This window comes from Schistocerca serialis, chromosome 3 (genome assembly GCF_023864345.2).
Source record: "Schistocerca serialis cubense isolate TAMUIC-IGC-003099 chromosome 3, iqSchSeri2.2, whole genome shotgun sequence".
Lineage (NCBI taxonomy): Eukaryota > Metazoa > Arthropoda > Insecta > Orthoptera > Acrididae > Schistocerca > Schistocerca serialis.
In genome coordinates, this window is record NC_064640.1 from 883,095,258 (window position 1) to 883,115,077 (window position 19,820).

A 19,820-nucleotide genomic window follows, 5' to 3' on the forward strand; every position below is an offset into this window, starting at 1 on the left:
TGGTGGTGCCACCATAACGCACTGGCTACCGTGCTGGATATGAGGTGCAAAGAAGTCCATGGTCATCGTCAGTGCAAAAAGTGACACCGCATAGTGCACAGTGGAAAATGCACCTAGGAATGCGTCCTCATCCAAGAGATGGAGAATGAGCTGGACTGGAGTGCGACGACGAGAAAGTGGGCGAAAGATCAAGGCACCATGGACATGATGCACTATGCAAGGCGCCCTTCCCCAATTGGCTCACTCTTCGGGAAAAAATTGAAAAATGGAGGTCAAAACCAACAGGGGACCATCACAAAGGTCAAGTGAGACTCCTTTTAGTCGCCTCTTACGACAGGCAGGAATACCTGGGCCTATTCCAATCCTGGGACTCACAGGGGGTTATGGACAATGTCTTATCGATTGGTTTGGAGAGTGCTGTTCCCCATTAAAGCAGCCATGGGTGACCCACCTCCTCTCTCAGAAATTATCCTGATGCTCTTCCACACAATGGAACTTTTGGTGGAACGATTAATGGTTTTCATCAACTGTTGTCATGACATCTTCTTGCTCTCTTGAATAATTCTGCAACACTTTGCCCTCGACACCCAAAAGGCTGCAAGATTCTCTGCAGTTGACCAACACATGAACCTACACAGAGCCGCACGCCTGGTCCTGAATGCAGAGTGGCATTCGGCACTCCACCAAGGGACAAGTTGCCTCTTCTGTTGTCCCATGGACTGTGGAATGGATGCTGCAGTGGCGTGGTGGGTCACTTGGTAATACGACCCACCCATGCCTCGACATTTGCACAATGTTCAAACTGGGCCAACTGGCTACAAAGTGTCCCGTTGACTCTACCGAGCACCCATCGCAGCAGTTTCCTTTAGGGTTCCACACCATCTGGCAGGTGAATCAAGACCGAGAAGTGATCACTTCCGTGCAAGTCATCAACCACTTCCCATTGAGTGATGAGAGCAAGATTGGGACAGCGAAGTGAGAAATTAATGGCAGAACGACCCAGTTGCTGTGCAGGAGTGAGTGCTCTGTCCTGCATTTACCAAGTATGTACATGATGACCTGAGTAGCCTCTCAACTGCTCTACCCCTGGGGCAGGTAGTTACAGAGCCCCTAGGCACCCTAGTCCATTAAAATCACCACAGAGGATGAAGGGGCAGGGGAGCTGTGTGACAAGGTCCATTAGGGCCTCTTCATCAAGTGCATCATGTGGGGACAAGTAAAGGGAACATTGTCAATGAATGACGCACATGCACTGATACAGCAACTGCTTGTGATGAAGTCTGTCTTAAGTGAGAGGCGATTAGTGGTAGTCAGTACTAATGAAAATACCTATGCCTCCTCTAGCTATCTCTCCACTCTGCTCATCCTTTTTGTGGAGTACATAGCCTCGTAGCTCAGGGGTGTATGATTAATGGAAATGATTCTCCAGGAGACACAGACACAGTTGTCTACCCTGAGAAGAGAGAGTTCCTCCGCAAGCATCCTGAACCCCTGAAAGTTCCACTGTAGGATGGGAGCCATTTCATAGATGTGGTTTTAATTTACCCCTTTCTTTGCACTGTGGAAGTGAAACCCTTGTAGAGCGAGGGAGAGTGGAGGGGCTGTCTGGACCCAAGGCATCTAACTCCACTAACTTGATCATGTCCTCATCAGTCACATGTGAAAGAATGACATCTGATGGCACTCTGAACAGCTTTTGACCCAAATGTTGTGAATCTTTCCCTGCATCCTGTCCCTTAAGAATGAGGGGAAATAGGGGTGTTAGAGGCTCTCTGCTTGTTGTACGCCTTCTTGACAGTCACTACAGAACTCTTGCTGGTCTTTCCTGTGGCAGCTGCTTAGATTGGCTTATCCTTACCTGTTTTGCCTTGGCATGTACACATGGAAGTACAGCTGGTGGGGGTGGTGGATAGTTGTACACTGGATGATATCTGCGTCGAGGTGTTTACCTTAGGAACAGGTTACTGGACCATGGAAGTATAAAATGGTAAAGATGGGAGGTTTCATTGCCTTATATTCCTTTTTGGCTTCAACATAGGGGATGTGCTAGGTGACAGTTCCTGAATTTTTCGTTCCTCTGCAAAAACAGGGCACTCTCGGCTCCAGACTGGGTGGCTCCCAGAGCAGTTAACGCAGACTGCTGGAGATGGACAGTTAATCCCAGCTTCATGGGCTGCATTTCCACATTTCCCACAGGTCACTTCACCCCTGAAACTCATCATTGTGTGACCAAAACGCAGCACCGCATTGGGTTAGGTACGTAAGGCCTAACTCTACATCGAAGGAAACCTGCCATGACGTGGTCAGGCAATGCTGGAGAATTAAAGGTCACAATGAAGGTGGCAATTTTCTCAATTTCTCCATTATTCCTATGCATCCTTTCATCTATGTCCAACTATCCCCTGTAATGCCTATTCCTGTTTAAGTTCAGCTATGTCAATATCCAGAATGTCACAGCATGTGACCACACCCTTGCTAGAGTTAAGGGAGTATGCAGTTCAACAGTTACATCGTATTCATCCAATTTTTTGGTCTTCGTAAGTCATTCCACCTGCTTTCCCCTGTTAGTCTCAATCAGTAGGGAAACATTCCACAGCTGCTTCATAGACGTCAGGCTTTTGGCAAGTCCTTCCCCAACCATCTAAGAATATAGAAGAGGGACACTTTTTCAAACGTCCCCTCCTTCCTCTTGATGACCAAAAACACATTTTGATTTGTGACTCCTTGAGCCCTGTTACTATAATTCAACTTATGCAAGTTACCAGGAGGTCCAGCCTCCCTCATTTGTTTGGAGGATTGGGTGTGAATACTCCCAGGCAGTACACCCTTCCCACTGGGAGGAGAAAAAGATGATTTCAAGGGTTCCATCTCAGTCCCATGAGCAGCTAGGGAAAGAACAATCCACTCAGATGGGGCCCCGTGTGCCTCAATAAGCCTTATATAACTGAGGTGCAGCTGGTTCCCAGAGGTTGCCTGCTAATGACTGTTCCACCAAAACAGCCATGCATCAGCTTGCAGCACACCTTGAGACAGAGCTTTTTTATGGAGGGTTTTACCATACGTGTGATCCGGGAGGTCAAACCAAGATCCCCATTCCCTGCAACACACAACATTCCACTGCCACACCATACAGTGGTCGCTCCAGAGCTTACGGTAACAGGAGACGGGCAGCGCTTACCAGTCCCCAGCTCAGGAACCCCAGAGTCACCAAGCCCGTACTGAGCAAATGAATGCTGATACCCTGAGGGCTATTTCCTAATGGTACACTTATCTTGGAAGGAAAAAAAAAAAAAACTAACTCATTTTAGAGTAAAAAATGTGAGTTTTGTGAGGAAGGATCACAACAGCGTGGATATCTTCCCCCAAGGACCCACTCGTGAAGTTTGCAGTTTGCATTAAATTTATCATGAGGTGATAAACTTTTTAGAATAAAAATACTGCCATCAGATGGCACTTATGCAATAATAAGTTCTTTTATGGATGCTTCCAACATGGTCAAGTTGCAAAGGGTTAGACTTATCTTCAAGTCACACAGGAAGCAACTGCATGAGGTGGTGATTAATGATTGCTTCAAGTTTTTCCAAAACAGCTTGTATGACCATTATTACACTGAGGTTTCAAGATTGAATATTTTCAGGAGAGCAACCATTACTGCTTCTTCCTATAAATACAGTTCTACATTTTACTTGAGTCAAGGATGATCCCTTAGACTGGTGACATTGTCACTTCGTGCTGCAGTGGAAAATATCATGCCATGGTGCAGAATTTTTGACTTGCCAGGCCACTGTCCACCCCCACACATTAAGGACAGTTGTCCACCTAAGTATTCAACTTACAGAACTCAAATTTCAACAAATGGGATATTTTACACGTTCAGACGGCTTGCAGAGAATGCATTCGAATAGCTGCCTTTTTGTCACAATGCTCAGAGTGAGATAGATCCATGCAAGGAAATTATTTCTTGAGTGTGCAGCGGCCACCTCCAATCAAATAGCACACAAGAGGGTAAAAGAGCAGAAAGAGCAATCACAGATGCTGACTGTTACTGTGCTGAGACGAATGAATTGACTACAATCATCTGTCTGTTGTCTGACTCAGTCCCTAGGGTAGGTGTGCAAAGAATTCCAAGTACATTACGTATACTGAACTATCCTTGGCATAGAAATGGGTGGGGACCTACCTTTATCATTTCCATGGTACCCCTTATGATAAATACTTGACAGCTGGCAGAAAAAAACTTGGTAAACAGCAACACTATGTGGGCCATAGATTGGAACAACAACAACAACTGCTCTGAGTTCAGTACAAGAAGTACAAACATGTGGTAACAGGTCCTAACCGTTGTTCCACCCACATAACCAATGAGGTGGTCATTTATGTAAAAATGTTAGCTTCTTCATGCAAATCATAGCATCCGAAATGTGTTTGCTGTCTAAGCACACCAAAGGGTCTACATCTACATCCATACTCCACAAGCCATCATACAGGGTGTGGCAGAGTGTACCCTGTACCACAACTAGTCATTTTGTTTTCTGTTCCACTCACAGATAGAGCGGGGGAAAAAATGGCTATCTATATGCCTCTGTACAAGCCCTAATTTCTATGATCTTCATGGTCCCTACGCAAAATGTATGTTGGCAGCAATAGTATCATTCTGCAGTGTTCTCTAAACTTTCCCAGTAGTGTTCTTCGAAATGAACATCATCTTCGCTCCAGGGATTCCCACTTGAGCTCCTGAAGCATATCCGTAACACTGCATGCTGATCAAACCTACTGTTAACAAATCTAGCAGCTCGCCTATGAATTGCTTCAATGTCTTCTATCAGTCCAACCCGGTGCAGATCACAAACACTTCAGCAGTACTCAAGAGGTTACACTAGCATCCTCTATGCTGTCTCCTTTAAAGAAGAACCACACTTTCCTAAAATTCTCCCAATAAACTGAAGTCAGCCATTCACCTTCCCTACCACAATCCTGAAGTGCTCGTTTCATTTCATATTGCTTTGAAATGTTACACCCAGATACTTAACAACATGTGTTAAGTAGGATGATACTGATGCTGTTTCTGAACATTATGTGTGTGTTTTTCCTACTCATCTGCATTAACTTACATTTTTCTACATTAAGAGTAAATCACACAAACTAGAAATTTTTTTCTAGGTCATCTTGTATCAACCTACAGTCACTTATCTCTAACACCTCCCTGTACACCACACCATCATCAGCTAACAACCAGACTGCTGCCACACTATCTGCCACATCACTTATGTATACAGAAAATAGCAACGGTCCTATCACACTTCCCTGGGGCACTCCTGATGTTATCCCTGTCTCCAATGAACACTCATTGTTGAGAACAACATATTTGGTTCTATTACTTAAGAAATCTTCAAGCCAGTCACATATCTGGGAGCCTACTCTGTATTCACATACCTCTGTTAACCATCTGCAGTGGGTACCATGTCTCAAGCTTTTCAGAAATCTAGAAATATGGAATTAGCCTGTTGCCTTTCATCCATAGTCTTTCCTGCAACTCTATAATTACAAAAATCTACACTTTTTGAAGATGCCTCAGACTTCTGTAAATTAAAGCACGAGACCTTGGCAAAAGAAACCACTTTAACCATTAAAATTATTCTTTATTACTCTTTACAAACGACCAGTCATTTCCAGTCAGCACAATCATTTTCAGTTCTTTAATAATTAAATTTTTTACATGCTCATTCTGACAAAGACACTAGAAAATGACCCTCCTAGCTCAAACTGTGTAAAGATTAATATGTGAGGAATATGTATATGGACAGCCTTTTGGACAAGGTGCTGCGTGTTTCTAAATATTTTAGCAAAGACAAACATTTATAATATGCTGAGTTTTATCTACTTGACATCTTGTGCATGAGGTTCAGCATAAAATGAACGTTTTACAACAACAAAAATGTTTAAGACCTGAAGATGAGAGCTAAGACTGGTTAAACCTGTTGTCTTTAATTAAAAATTGTGTGATCTTGGTGTTTGCACACAAAGGTACTCTCATACAGAAAATTTATGCAGTGATGCATAAATAAAGCAAGGTTTCTACCACCTCTGTGTCCCAAGTAGTTATGCTAACAATCTCACTCTCATAAAAGAATGATGCATCACTGCCAAACTAGCCGTTGCCCAGGAACTCTGCCTGAGTTTGCCAAGTCTGCCCCTAGTCATTACAGGCCAAAGTCAACTGGGGGTGATTTAAAGACCTCTGACTAATAACTCATATGGTACCTATCTCTATGCCCCCACTTCATATCATATGTACATTTCCACCACACACTGTATTGGCAGAATTGAAAGTAACAGACTTAGCATTTTAATACTTCTAACAATGTGATTAGCGAGAGCAATGTTAATAACTCTGTGCAAGTATGCTAGTTCCTCACTTGAAATTTAACTGTGTTTCAAGTTTATTTCTACGTGATAAAAGTGTAATGCTTACAGAGTCTCCTCAGAAAACAAAGTAAATTTTATTCTAAAGATAATTATTGGTTCCCTTAATGTAAAAATCCAGTTTATCACAATTCTGTTTGAACTGAAAATCAACTCTCCAAGAATGTTGGCACTATTAGTGAAGCAGAATTCACAGGACAGTGTAGGCGAAACCTCCTGTGGATGCTAACTGCAGCTAGCTTTATCATTAGAATATTCTTGAGTCATCAGTAGTTAAATACTCTAACTTGTCAATTCCACATACTTCAATTCCTTGATGTGTAATGGGATAATATTATGAGTCAAACCAGTTAAGGTATAAAAATATTTTTTAGTCAAAAATGACTGGTCATCAAAGCTGTACATGTTAATTCACAAACCTATGCACACCTAATTAAGAAGTTAATTCTTCAACTGGCCTAACAGGATCTACCAGCTAATGATAGTTGCGGATGACAATATGAACTTCCTCAAAAAGAAAGGTAGAGTCAATTCTGTGAACACCAGACTGTGCCTGGAGCAGTAAGATCTGAATACATCTAACAACTCTTCAACTACCTACGTAAACTTTAAAGCGTACATTTTCAATATACTTCCACAAAAGGCTACTTATGTTACTGACAAAACAAGTTTTCAAACCCTATTTGACAGTTATTCTGACAGCAAACACCTATTCCCAGCAAAAATGCTTAAAATCCACTAACTTGTTCATGAATAAATAATTACTGAATAGCAGAATAGCTGACAACAGTGTACTAACCAAATGCTTCAAGTTCAGTGTTATAACTAAACTTAGTGAAATAAATGCACAAATAAATACAAGGCATTGAAAATCATGAATATTGTTTGTTAAATAGTATTCAGCGTTGTATAACTGGTCCAGACATATAAATTTGGGTTTTGTAAGCTGCTCCAATAAATGGCTGAATTGTTCTCACACAGACCGTGGGCAGTATACCTCTTCCTTGGCCATCGCTAAGATTTGTACAATGAAGTAAACTGGAACATTGGGATTGTTATATTCTGACACTGATCCTGGAATTTCATAGTTAAAAATTTTATGATTTTTCTCTTGAAAAGTTCTGTATATGTTTTCTGTAACTTTATACCATTGACAGAGGCCTCATCAAGTAAAAATAAAATATGAAAGTGGGGAGTAATTTTTGTACTATGTACATTATCCCTGAAGACAGGCAAAGTATCAGCAGTACAAAGAAATTTCTCCACTTTGTTTCTAAGACAGTACTACTGTATGATCAACAATAAATGTGTTCACACTGTACTTTATCTAACCCATCATAATTAAGGTACTTAATGAGTATATTACCTAATGAAATTTAAACTGAAGGCAATGGCAAGATCTACTGTGCAACATGAAAAGTCTTCCATGAAAATGAAACAAGGAAACTTTTTTTAAAGACTAAATGAAATTCTCTCAGCAAGACAATCCACAATTACTTTGTTCATTATTAAGTCATGGACTTAACATTTCAATTGTGGAATAAATGGGTAAACATAAAGCAGTCACATTATGAGACCAATAAGAGCAGGCCTGCATGAAGATAGGTGTGTTTTTGACTACAGGGCAATGAGAAATTCACGGATACAATGAGACTGCATTTCTTCTGATAAAACCAAACACTGTTCCCACAGAGTGTTACCACAAAATTCACAAAACAAATCAGGAAAGGTAGCATGTGCTTAGAAACAACACTGTAAAATAAAAACTAAACTTCCTAAGGCGATGTCATTATACACAAGACCACAGTATTAACATATTTAGCTGATTGCAAGTCAAATTATCATTACAACAAAAACAGGTGGCAACGTAAGCATAAAAGCTTTCATGATATTCCATATATTTTAAGACTGTCTTAAAGTAACAATGAATAATAATGATTGCTACAGTAAGAACATTGTTCTATCAAATCCTTAAGCAATGTCCATGGAACATATTTTCTTCTATGTACAAGACATCTCTGCAATAAGCATTTCCCAAAGCTTAGTTTCACTATTTCTTGTTTGCACTTCTTAAGGTGGTACTTTGAATACTTTTCTGTTACCACTGATAACTTGGGTCACCCAATACTGTATGTGACTTATCTATAGCTGATAAATTTATAGTGAATTTGCTCTAATTTTGGAACATTCAATTAACCATAGTACTACTATTCACGTAGTCCAAGCTGACGGTTAGCAAAGCAGCTGATGGTAGTGATTGTAAATGCCTTCACAATTGCTCGTATTGCCCACTGTGTCAAGCTACAGCTTGAATTACACCAGTAATTCTAGCAATGTAGCATAATCCAGATACCTACACAAACCAACAGCTGTTGAACTTTATATCTCAGACAGAAAACTAAACTGCAAAAGAACTTTTCAGGCAACACACACATGTATGTAATAGTCTTAGTTGGTTCCCCCTCCCCTGCCCCCTTGTGGAAATGTTGCTTGCAGTGACAGTTACCTGCAGCATAACCTGAGTTCTACTTTAGGTTGTGAAATGACAATGTACGTTCATGAAGCCAACAAATATGAACGCAAAATTTTTGTTAAAATATTGATTTTAGTGTAGCCCGATGTCTACGTTCACACAGTATGATTACACTGAGTTATAAAAATTTGTACTGATTTTTTAAAGTCTGTATTAGTTCATAGACACATTTCCATACTAATACTTTTGGGCGTATCACACATACATTGTATGTATGCTCTGATATACACTAGGAGTGGAGGGGGGGGGGCTAACATCACTGACGTTTCTATCTCCGCTTCCTTCCTTACATAAGCTGCATGATAAAATTAACCAAAGGTATTTATGTACTCTAAAAATTTACTGTACCCTTCGAAATAAATCCACTGTACTCTTAGAAATAAATGCTCTCTCTGATGTCTGTCTTCACATGTCGATATAGATGTCAGAACCTTCTTATGGCTGTCATTTTTACTATGCTTTGACACTTTTCCCCAAAGAAGCAACCTATTTCAGAGAGAGATGGTATGTTGGGCCACTGTCATTTGACGAATATACTGCATGCACACACTATTACACTATTTTCTGTCTATTACATCTGTATGTATTACATTGCATGCCTCGAGTATGTACACGTGGCTAAGCATAATTTAATATCAATTTGTTTCTTATTCTTCCTTAATTTACCAGTCATTTTTAATTTCATTAGTACTGTGTGTTCAGCTGTATGCATAATTGTAAGCACAGTACTGTGTAAATTTCTTATGTTTTGCAAGTTTTCTTGATAAATCGTGTATCAGTGTCTTGTCATCACCAATGCTACAATGAGAAGCATCATACTTTACTTACATTATATGTACTTAGCATGCATCAAAATACTCAGATCATTATGTAATACACATGCTTGGAATGTACCTCACAGTTTTAGTTTCTATGGTGGAAAGTATTAAACACAGCATGAATGTAGACATCAGGCTACATTACAGATCAGTGTTACCACAACCTTTATTCCATATTAAAATCACATCCAAGCGATCATCTTCCAACATAACTTACTCAGGCTGCATTAAAAATTAATGTCACCAAACCCAAGATTTCGGGTGGGGGGAAGATGGTGTACACTATCATACTTTCGCCAATGAGTCATTTACACTGACATATGCATATACATAGTTATTTAATGAGGATAGGGCAAGTACAAATACCCCCTATTACACATCTCATGCTGTAAGTGGAAAGATGCCAAGTAACTTGACAAGTATTAGCAGGGTGCAGTCAATAACACAGACACTGTATGACACACATAACGAAATAAGATTATAGCAATCATTGCACAAAGCAATTTAACACAATTGCACTTGCTGCCCTGATACAAACTGAGTAATAAGATATCATTACACATGCACACCAGCTTCAAGCTATTGCTACTGTAAATCCATAAAACTTCTGCCTATTGAAAAAGAATAATATGTGATCAAGAACGTGTATATTTAAGCCTAACAGGTAATGGTTTCTATAAACGAGAAAATTATCAAGACGCTGCAAACCTATCATGCAAGATAATTTGTCCACGCAGAATTTATTCTCTTTATCTGGACATAATTATTTCAAAATGACTTTGTTAAAGTATTTATTAAAACACACACACACACACACACACACACACACACACACACACACACACACACACACAAAACTCTGAAAACTTGTTACACATTTTTAGTGCAGTAGACATAACTGTTTCCATTCGACAAGGTAACACTAACCAACGCGCACATTCTTTCTAGATCTGATGCAAAGTGAAACCATAACTAACCATCTCTCAAGATGTTCAGTTGTAGAATTCGAGCACACGGAATGGTTTATGTAAGGTACGGTAACTAAATCAGTTAATCATACCAATGTTTCATATGACATTATGACTCTTTCTGTAATAAAGGCAGAAAAAAATTCAAACCTAACATACGTTTCCCGTGTGTTATTCGCCCAAGTTAACATATAATTTCATCCTCGAGGAGTACATATGGGTTTCACATAGTTGACAGTGAAACACTTCCGTAACTAGAACAGGAACCTGACAGGAAACGCTACCTTCTCAAGAATTTGAATACTGCATACATTTGTAAAGAGAAATATGAAACAACTGGGACACACTATTTGTGTGTGTACGCACATCATAATCTAACAATAGCATTTAAAATCGAACACTTGGAAATTATTTACGACTACTAATTTTTTTGTTCACCGAAGAAAAACAGAATTAATTAGTTTGGAAAAACTTAAAAACAGTTAACACTGTCACCTGAAATTACGTAACTAGGGAATTAAAGAATAACGTGAGCGTTCACGGAAAAATACATAAACTACGGGAAAAACAATCGCAGGCAAATGATTTTTGACACCCTACCTTATTTTCTTTGCCATCGGGCATTTTGATTACTTTTGCTCACCACTACCCAACTTAATAGTTACAATTTCAAAAATGTCAATTGGAATCACTGAACAGAACTACATCACAGACAATTACTTCAAAAACAGCAGCGTATCTGCGATGAGATGGCCTCTGCCCTTCAACAAATTTCAAGCTTCGACATGTGATGCGCTCTTCCGTGTCAGAGGTGAACATCTGTGAAGCGTATTAAAGTAGCACTATTTTTAGCACTTTTCAAGTAATTAGTATTCTTACATGTAATCTCAAATACTCGTATTCTTATTTTAAAATGGTAATCCATTGCCTAAAAAGGTTTTCATGAAAAATATATTAAGTAAGACGGGGCATTATGGCAGTTTTGGTGAAATCGGTTATTCCCACATAGTTTTATTATAAAAACTGTGGGTCAAGTACGATCAGTAGGTATGTATGCTACAACGTATATAATGCAATATTTAAATGAGAACAATTTATCCTTAGGAATATAGATTTGAAAACGACGTGAATCTCTCACAAGAGGTACCTGTAACTTTATGAGTGAATCCAGAAATTTCCCAAGTTTCATTGCATGCAAGCATTTTTTTTTTTTTTTTTTTTTTTGGACTTCCTTGCGCAAGAGCCATGCTAATCACCTCTACTTTGTTCATATTTTAGTATGTATACCGCCGAAGCGAGTACTGAATAAATGCTAGTCACAGTTCCTATTTTGATTGATTGATTGATTTTTTTTATTGGTCCAGTCTTATCATATAGCACAAAGTGGACAAATGATACTCTACAGTTCAAAGAAAAGTTGCAATAATGCATAGTATCCGTACATAGTAGGCAAATTAAAAGTATGTATCTATTTTTAAATTTTAATTTTTAGCAACTTTTTTGTCGCATATTCAGAAATTATTTTACGCCCTGAAAACAGCGCTTTATTAGAAACGCCATTAATTTAATTTTAAATATTGGATATGTAACAATATTAATTTTCTCTGATATCTTATTGTGTAGTATTACACCACTACCAATTACGGTTCTCTGATAGGCTATTGTTGTGTGATAATTCGGTGTATGTTTGATTTCTCTCTGGTACGGTAGATGTGTAGATCTTCGTTCTGTAGTAGTTGCTTGTTTTCAATAGGTAGTCTCTAGTGAAAAAGTTTCGTAAATGAATAAACTTGGAACATTCAGAACACCAAACTCAGTAAAATGAGATCTACAGGACATCATCTTTTTAAGGCCACGAATTCTTTTTACAGTTATTTTTGTGCATTCTAAAAACATTTATGCTGTGAATTGAGTGTCCCCAGAAAATGGTCCCATATTGAAGCAGTAAGTAGAAATGCGCATTGTATCCCTGCAGTACTCTCGTTTTACTTGTTGTAGACTTTAATATTCTTAGACCATGGCACGTGGATGAGAGTTTCGTAAATAAGTTATTTATATGTGCGTCCTACCTTAAGTCTTGCTGAACCTACAGACCCATAACATTTGTGACACATTTTGTAAGGGATTATTTTTTTAATCGTGCTTGAGCAGACATTTGATTAGCTGAAGGAAATAAGTGAGAGTTAATGCACACAGCTCTTTCATTATTTACAATGAGCTTGATTTTATTGAACCACTCAGAAACGCTTGTCATGGAACTTACTGCCGTTGACTTCAAAGGACCTGGGCTGGATCCAGTAAGCAATATGCTGGTGTTATTGGCAAATAGAATATTTTTTTGGGGACTCGTATATTCAACAAATTCGTACACAAAACTCAAGAACAGTAGTTGACCTGAGCATGATCCCTGCAGTACACCACATTTTACTGGTAATTCGATGGAAAGGAAAAAGTTATTTCTTGTTTTTTCCTTATTATTGAATTCATACTGATGTAATACCTTCTGCTTGCAGTTTTTTTAGGAAGGAAGAAAAAAAAGAAATGAGCAGAATAAAACCATATGTCCAAATTAATTTGCAAGGTGAATTTAAACTAACTCATTCCACATCATTACAATCTGTCATACAGAATGATCTATGGAAAATGTAACCAAATAACTAATAACTGTGTGCTACACCTCTTACTCCTCGTCTTTTTAATTTTTCGAGTAGAATGTTATGGCTCAGGACGTTGAAGGCTTTTGACAGTGCAGCTAATTTATGTTGATCAAGGGATTTTAACGCGCAGTCTGAGAATTCAACTGACAACTTAAAAACTGGCCATGGCATGGAGGAATTTCGGAATAGGCACTTCAAAGTGGTAATGGAACGATTTGGGACCACTAGTCAACATCTACATCTACATTTATACTCCGCAAGCCACCCAATGGTGTGTGGCGGCGGACACTTTATGTGCCACTGTCATTACCTCCCTTTCCTGTTCCAGTCGCGTATGGTTCGCGGGAAGAACGACTGTCTGAAAGCCTCCGTGCGCGCTCTAATCTCTCTAATTTTACATTCGTAATCTCCTCGGGAGGTATAAGTAGGGGGAAGCAATATATTCGATACCTCATCCAGAAACGCACCCTCTCGAAACCTGGACAGCAAGCTACATCGCGATGCAGAGCGCCTCTCTTGCAGAGTCTGCCACTTGACTTTGTTAAACATCTCGGTAACGCTATCACAGTTACCAAATAACCCTGTGACGAAACGCGCCGCTCTTCTTTGGATCTTCTCTATCTCCTCTGTCAACCCGATCTGGTACAGATCCCACACTGATGAGCAATACTCAAGTGTAGGTCGAACGAGTGTTTTGTAAGGCACCTCCTTTGTTGATGGACTACATTTTCTAAGGACTCTCCAAATGAATCTCAACCTGGTACCCGCCTTACCAACAATTAATTTTATATGATCATTCCACTTCAAATCGTTCCGCACGCATACTCCCAGATATTTTACAGAAGTAACTGCTACCAGTGTTTGTTCCGCTATCACATAATCATACAATAAAGGATCCTTCTTTCTATGTGTTCGCAATACATTATATTTGTCTATGTTAAGGGTCAGTTGCCACTCCCTGCACCAAGTGCCTATCCGCTGCAGATCTTCCTGCATTTCGCTACAATTTTCTAATGCTGCAACTTCTCTGTATACTACAGCATCCTCCGCGAAAAGCCGCATGGAACTTCCGACACTATCTACTACGTCATTTATATATATTGTGAAAAGCAATGGTCCCATAACACTCTCCTGTGGCACGCCAGAAGTTACTTTAACATCTGTAGACGTCTCTCCATTGATAACAACATGCTGTGTTCTGTTTGCTAAAAACTCTTCAATCCAGCCACACAGCTGGTCTGATATTCCGTAGGCTCTTACTTTGTTTATCAGGCGACAGTGCGGAACTGTATCGAACGCCTTCCGGAAGTCAAGAAAAATAGCATCTACCTGGGAGCCTGTATCTAATATTTTCTGGGTCTCATGAACAAATAAAGCGAGTTGGGTCTCACACGATCGCTGTTTCCGGAATCCATGTTGATTCCTACAGAGTAGATTCTGGGTTTCCAAAAACGCCATAATACCCGAGCAAAAAACATGTTCTAAAATTCTACAACAGATCGACGTCAGAGATATAGGTCTATAGTTTTGCGCATCTGCTCGACGACCCTTCTTGAAGACTGGGACTACCTGTGCTCTTTTCCAATCATTTGGAACCTTCCGTTCCTCTAGAGATTTGCGGTACACGGCTGTTAGAAGGGGGGCAAGTTCCTTCGCGTACTCTGTGTAGAATCGAATTGGTATCCCGTCAGGTCCAGTGGGCTTTCCTCTGTTGAGTGATTCCAGTTGCTTTTCTATTCCTTGGACACTTATTTCGATGTTAGCCATTTTTTTTTTGTTTGTGCGAGGATTTAGAGAAGGAACTGCAGTGCGGTCTTCCTCTGTGAAACAGCTTTGGAAAAAGGTGTTCAGTATTTCAGCTTTACGCGTGTCATCTTCTGTTTCAATGCCATCATCATCCCGGAGTGTCTGGATATGCTGTTTCGAGCCACTTACTGATTTAACGTAAGACCAGAACTTCCTAGGATTTTCTGTCAAGTCGGTACATAGAATTTTACTTTCGAATTCACTGAACGCTTCACGCATAGCCCTCCTTACGCTAACTTTGACATCGTTTAGCTTCTGTTTGTCTGAGAGGTTTTGGCTGCGTTTAAATTTGGAGTGAAGCTCTCTTTGCTTTCGCAGTAGTTTTACTCGGCACGTACCTGTCTAAAACGCATTTTACGATTGCCTTGAACTTTTTCCATAAACACTCAACATTGTCAGTGTCAGAACAGAAATCTGCCTTCTATTACTCTTGCTAAACAGATAAACCTTCCTCCCTTTTTTTATATTCCTATTAACTTCCATATTCAGGGATGCTGCAACGGCCTTATGATCACTGATTCCCTGTTCTGCACATACAGAGTCGAAAAGTTCGGGTCTGTTTGTTATCAGTAGGTCCAAGATGTTATCTCCACGAGTCGGTTCTCTGTTTAATTGCTCGAGGTAATTTTCGGATAGTGCACTCAGTATAATCTCACTCGATGCTCTGTCCCTACCACCCGTCCTAAACATTTGAGTATCCCAGTCTATATCTGGTAAATTGAAATCTCCACCTAAGACTATAACATGCTGAGAAAATTTATGTGAAATGTATTCCAAATTTTCTCTCAGTTGTTCTGCCACTAATGCTGCTGAGTCGGGAGGTCGGTAAAAGGAGCCAATTATTAACCTAGCTCGGTTGTTGAGTGAAACCTCCAACCATAATAATTCACAGGAACTATCCACTTCTACTTCACTACAGGATAAACTACTGCTAACAGCGACGAACACTCCACCACCGGTTGCATGCAATCTATCCTTTCTAAACACCGTCTGTACTTTTGAAAAATTTCGGCAGAATTTATCTCTGGCTTCAGCCAGCTTTCTGTACCTATAACGATTTCAGCTTCGGTGCTTTCTATCAGCGCTTGAAGTTCCGGTACTTTACCAACGCAGCTTCGACAGTTTACAATTACAATACCGATTGCTGCTTGGTCCCCGCATGTCCTGACTTTGCCCCGCACCCGTTGAGGCTGTTGCCCTTTCTGTACTTGCCCAAGGCCATCTAACCTAAAAAACCGCCCAGTCCACGCCACACAACCCCTGCTACCCGTGTAGCCGCTTGCTGCGTGTAGTGGACTCCTGACCTATCCAGCGTAACCTGAAACCCCACCACCCTATGGCGCAAGTCGAGGAATCTGCAGCCCACACGGTCGCAGAACCGTCTCAGCCTCTGATTCAGACCCTCCACTCGGCTCTGTACCAAAGGTCCATAGTCAGTCCTGTCGACGATGCTGCAGATGGTGAGCTCTGCTTTCATCCCGCTAGCGAGACTGGCAGTCTTCACCAAATCAGATAGCCGCCGGAAGCCAGAGAGGATTTCCTCCGATCCATAGCGACACACATCATTGGTGCCGACATGAGCGACCACCTGCAGATGGGTGCACCCCGTACCCTTCATGGCATCCGGAAGGACCCTTTCCACATCTGGAATGACTCCCCCCCGGTATGCACACGGAGTGCACATTGGTTTTCTTCCCCTCTCTTGCTGCCATATCCCTAAGGGGCCCCATTACGTACCTGACGTTGGAGCTCCCAACTACCAGTAAGCCCACCCTCTGCAACTGCCCGGATCTTGCAGACTGAGGGGCAACCTCTGGAACAGGACAAGCAGGCCGAAGATCAGTATCAGCCTGAGACAGAGCCTGAAACCGGTTCGTCAGACAAACTGGAGAGGCCTTCCGTTCAGCCCTCTGGAATGTCTTTCGCCCCCTGCCACACCTTGAGGTGACCTCCCACTCTACCACAGGTGAGGGATCAGCCTCAATGTGGCCAGTATCCCGGGCAACCACAGTCATAGTCCGATCGGGGGATGCGTGGGACGAGCTGGCCGTCCCCGACAAACCCCCTTCTGGACCCCCACAGTGATGCCCATTGGCAACAGCCTCAAGCTGTGTGACCGAAGCCAACACTGCCTGAAGCTGGGAGCTTTGAAAGCTAGTATTGTTGAACGGTTGAACAGGATGATCAAAACTGGCTGTGAAAGCAACTGAATCTTCAAGGGTCATATTGATAGCTAAACGTTCTACCACAAGTCATCGACGAGTATGATCACAATAACCATCATACAATTAAGAATAAACCTATTGCTGTTCATGATAATGGGCCTCTAACTACAGCATACAATGCATTCACACAAGCAAAAGTTCAACATAGGGGATTCGAAAAGTATTTCTAAATGCAAAACTGCATTTGAGAAGTCCTACCTACCAAACTAGTCAACGGAGATATTTACAGCTTTCAAGGGACTAAGTGCAGCTTTCAAGCTCAACAACTTACATCTTAAAGGACAGTGATGGTCAAGAAACTGCAGAGAGTTCTTACGCAGAGGAATTACAGAAAATCTCTGAAATGGACATGTTACTCAAAGAGTGGGTCATAAAAGTCAGGAGAACACGGCATTAGTGAAATGGCTCGGCTTCCCATCATGGCACAACAGATGGGTGAATGCTTGCAGTTTTCTATAAGACACGGAAACCTCAAACCAAATAGTAGCACAGCATGGGTGCTAGGAAGTGCATAACACAGGTAAGGATGGTGTTCTCGAGAACATATCAGTCAAATTTCATATCCTTGGATATAATCTTTGTCGACCTGGAGCGAAGCTGAAAAAGTGTTTAGCTTGTGGCGATAAGGGAATTAATATCCTCGATGACACATGGAAGGAGCACGATATCACTTATGCTACAAATAAAGTTCGTCACACTGCAAGCTGGATATTATATGATAAAGCTTGACAAGTGTGCCAAAGAAAGGACATTGGTACAGGACAACATACTGCTGCGTTTGATAAGCCATTGTGTGTAAAATTTAAATTGGGCACTGGAATAACTTTCCAGAAAATTATGGACACAGCTAATGGTACACTAAATAAAGAGAACAAAAAACTATGGGATGTTTAAAAATAGCATCCAGTCAGCAGTGGTAGCGGCGAAAGGTGCCTTGAGGCAGAAAGGAAGAAGAAAAAGATGCGTTGAAATGCCTAGCATTCTGCCAATATCTGATCTGTGTATTTGCTGGGCTGTCAGCCATTGGCTCATTAGCAGTGGTAGCTGCTACCATAACTGAAGCAGTAAAACTAAACTAAACTCTGCCGGAACAGGTCATGAAGGCCCCATGGTACCAACTGGCCACGGTGTCATCCTCAGCCCACAGATATCATTGGATGCGGATATGGAGGGGCATGTGCTCAGCACACCACTCTCCCAGCCGCATGTCAGTTTACGAGACCAGAGTTGCTACTTCTCAATCAAGTAGCTCCTCAGTTTGCCTCACAAGGGCTGAGTGCACTCCACTTGCCAACAGTACTCAGCAGACTGGATGGTCATCCATCAAAGTGCCAGCCTGGCCCGTCATCGGTTAACTTCGGTGATCTGATAGGAACCGGTGTTACCACTAACTGAAGCAGTGAAAAATGCAGGAAATGCAGGGAACCAACTACAGGAGCCTACAAGACATAATATGTCAATTGACCCCATCGATATCGTTAAAGGACTACATTTAAAACCATACAGGAAAGGTCTTGGACTGTACACAATAAAAGCTTGTAATGATACTACTGGACAGACCACTTACAAGTATACACTATATGACAAAAAGTATGGTAGTCATTAGACATCGTGAGAGAGCAGAATGGGCCGCTCCATGGAACTCACGGACTTTGAATATGGTCAGGTGATTGGGTGTCACTTGTGTCATACGTCTGTACGCGAGATTTCCACAATCCTAAACATCCCTTGGTCCACTGTTTCCGATGTGATAGTGAAGAGGAAACCTGAAGGGACACGTACAGCACAACAGCATACAGGCTGACCTCGTCTGTTGACTAATAGACACTGCCAACAGTTGAAGAGGGTCGTAATGTGTAATAGGCAGACATCTATCCAGACCTTCACACAGGACTTCCAAACTGCATCAGCATCCACTGCAAGTACTATGACAGTTAGACGATAGGTGAGAAAACTTGGATTTCATGGTTGAGCGGCTGCTCATAAGCCACACATCATGCTAGAAAATGCCAAACGACGCCTCGCTTGGTTTAAGGAGCGTAAACATTGAACTATTAAACAGCAGAAAAACATTGTGTGCAGTGACGAATCACGGTACGCAATGTGACGTCCGATGGCAGAGTGTGGGTATGACAAATGCCCGGTGAACGTCATCTGCCAGCGTGTGTAGTAGCAACAGTAAAATTCGGAGGCGGTGGTGTTATGGCGTGGTCATATTTTTCATTGGGGGGGCTTGCACCCCTTGTTGTTTTGCGTGGCACTATCACAGCACAGGCCTACATTAATGTTTTAAGCACCTTCTTGCTTCCCACTGTTGAAGAGCAATTCGGGGATGGCGATTGCATCTTTCAACACGATCAAGCACCTGTTCATAATACAATGACCTGAAT

At 41.1% G+C, this 19,820-nt stretch overlaps 1 protein-coding gene and 1 non-coding gene across 2 annotated transcripts in view; both read right to left on the reverse strand.

Moving 5' to 3' along the window:
- LOC126471110 (adiponectin receptor protein) overlaps nucleotides 1–11,526 on the reverse strand; it is an 81,130-nt gene extending 69,604 nt beyond the window's left edge. Inside the window, exon 1 of the mRNA XM_050099190.1 lies at nucleotides 11,343–11,526. Within this exon, the coding sequence (XP_049955147.1) occupies nucleotides 11,343–11,366 (24 nt within the window). The 5' untranslated portion in view covers nucleotides 11,367–11,526. The remainder of the gene's footprint in view (nucleotides 1–11,342) is intronic.
- A 412-nt stretch (nucleotides 11,527–11,938) lies between these two features.
- LOC126472277 (U6 spliceosomal RNA) lies at nucleotides 11,939–12,044 on the reverse strand. Its single transcript, XR_007586401.1, has one exon. It is a non-coding gene; the product is annotated as a U6 spliceosomal RNA (small nuclear RNA).
- Between the last annotated feature and the right edge of the window lie 7,776 nt (nucleotides 12,045–19,820).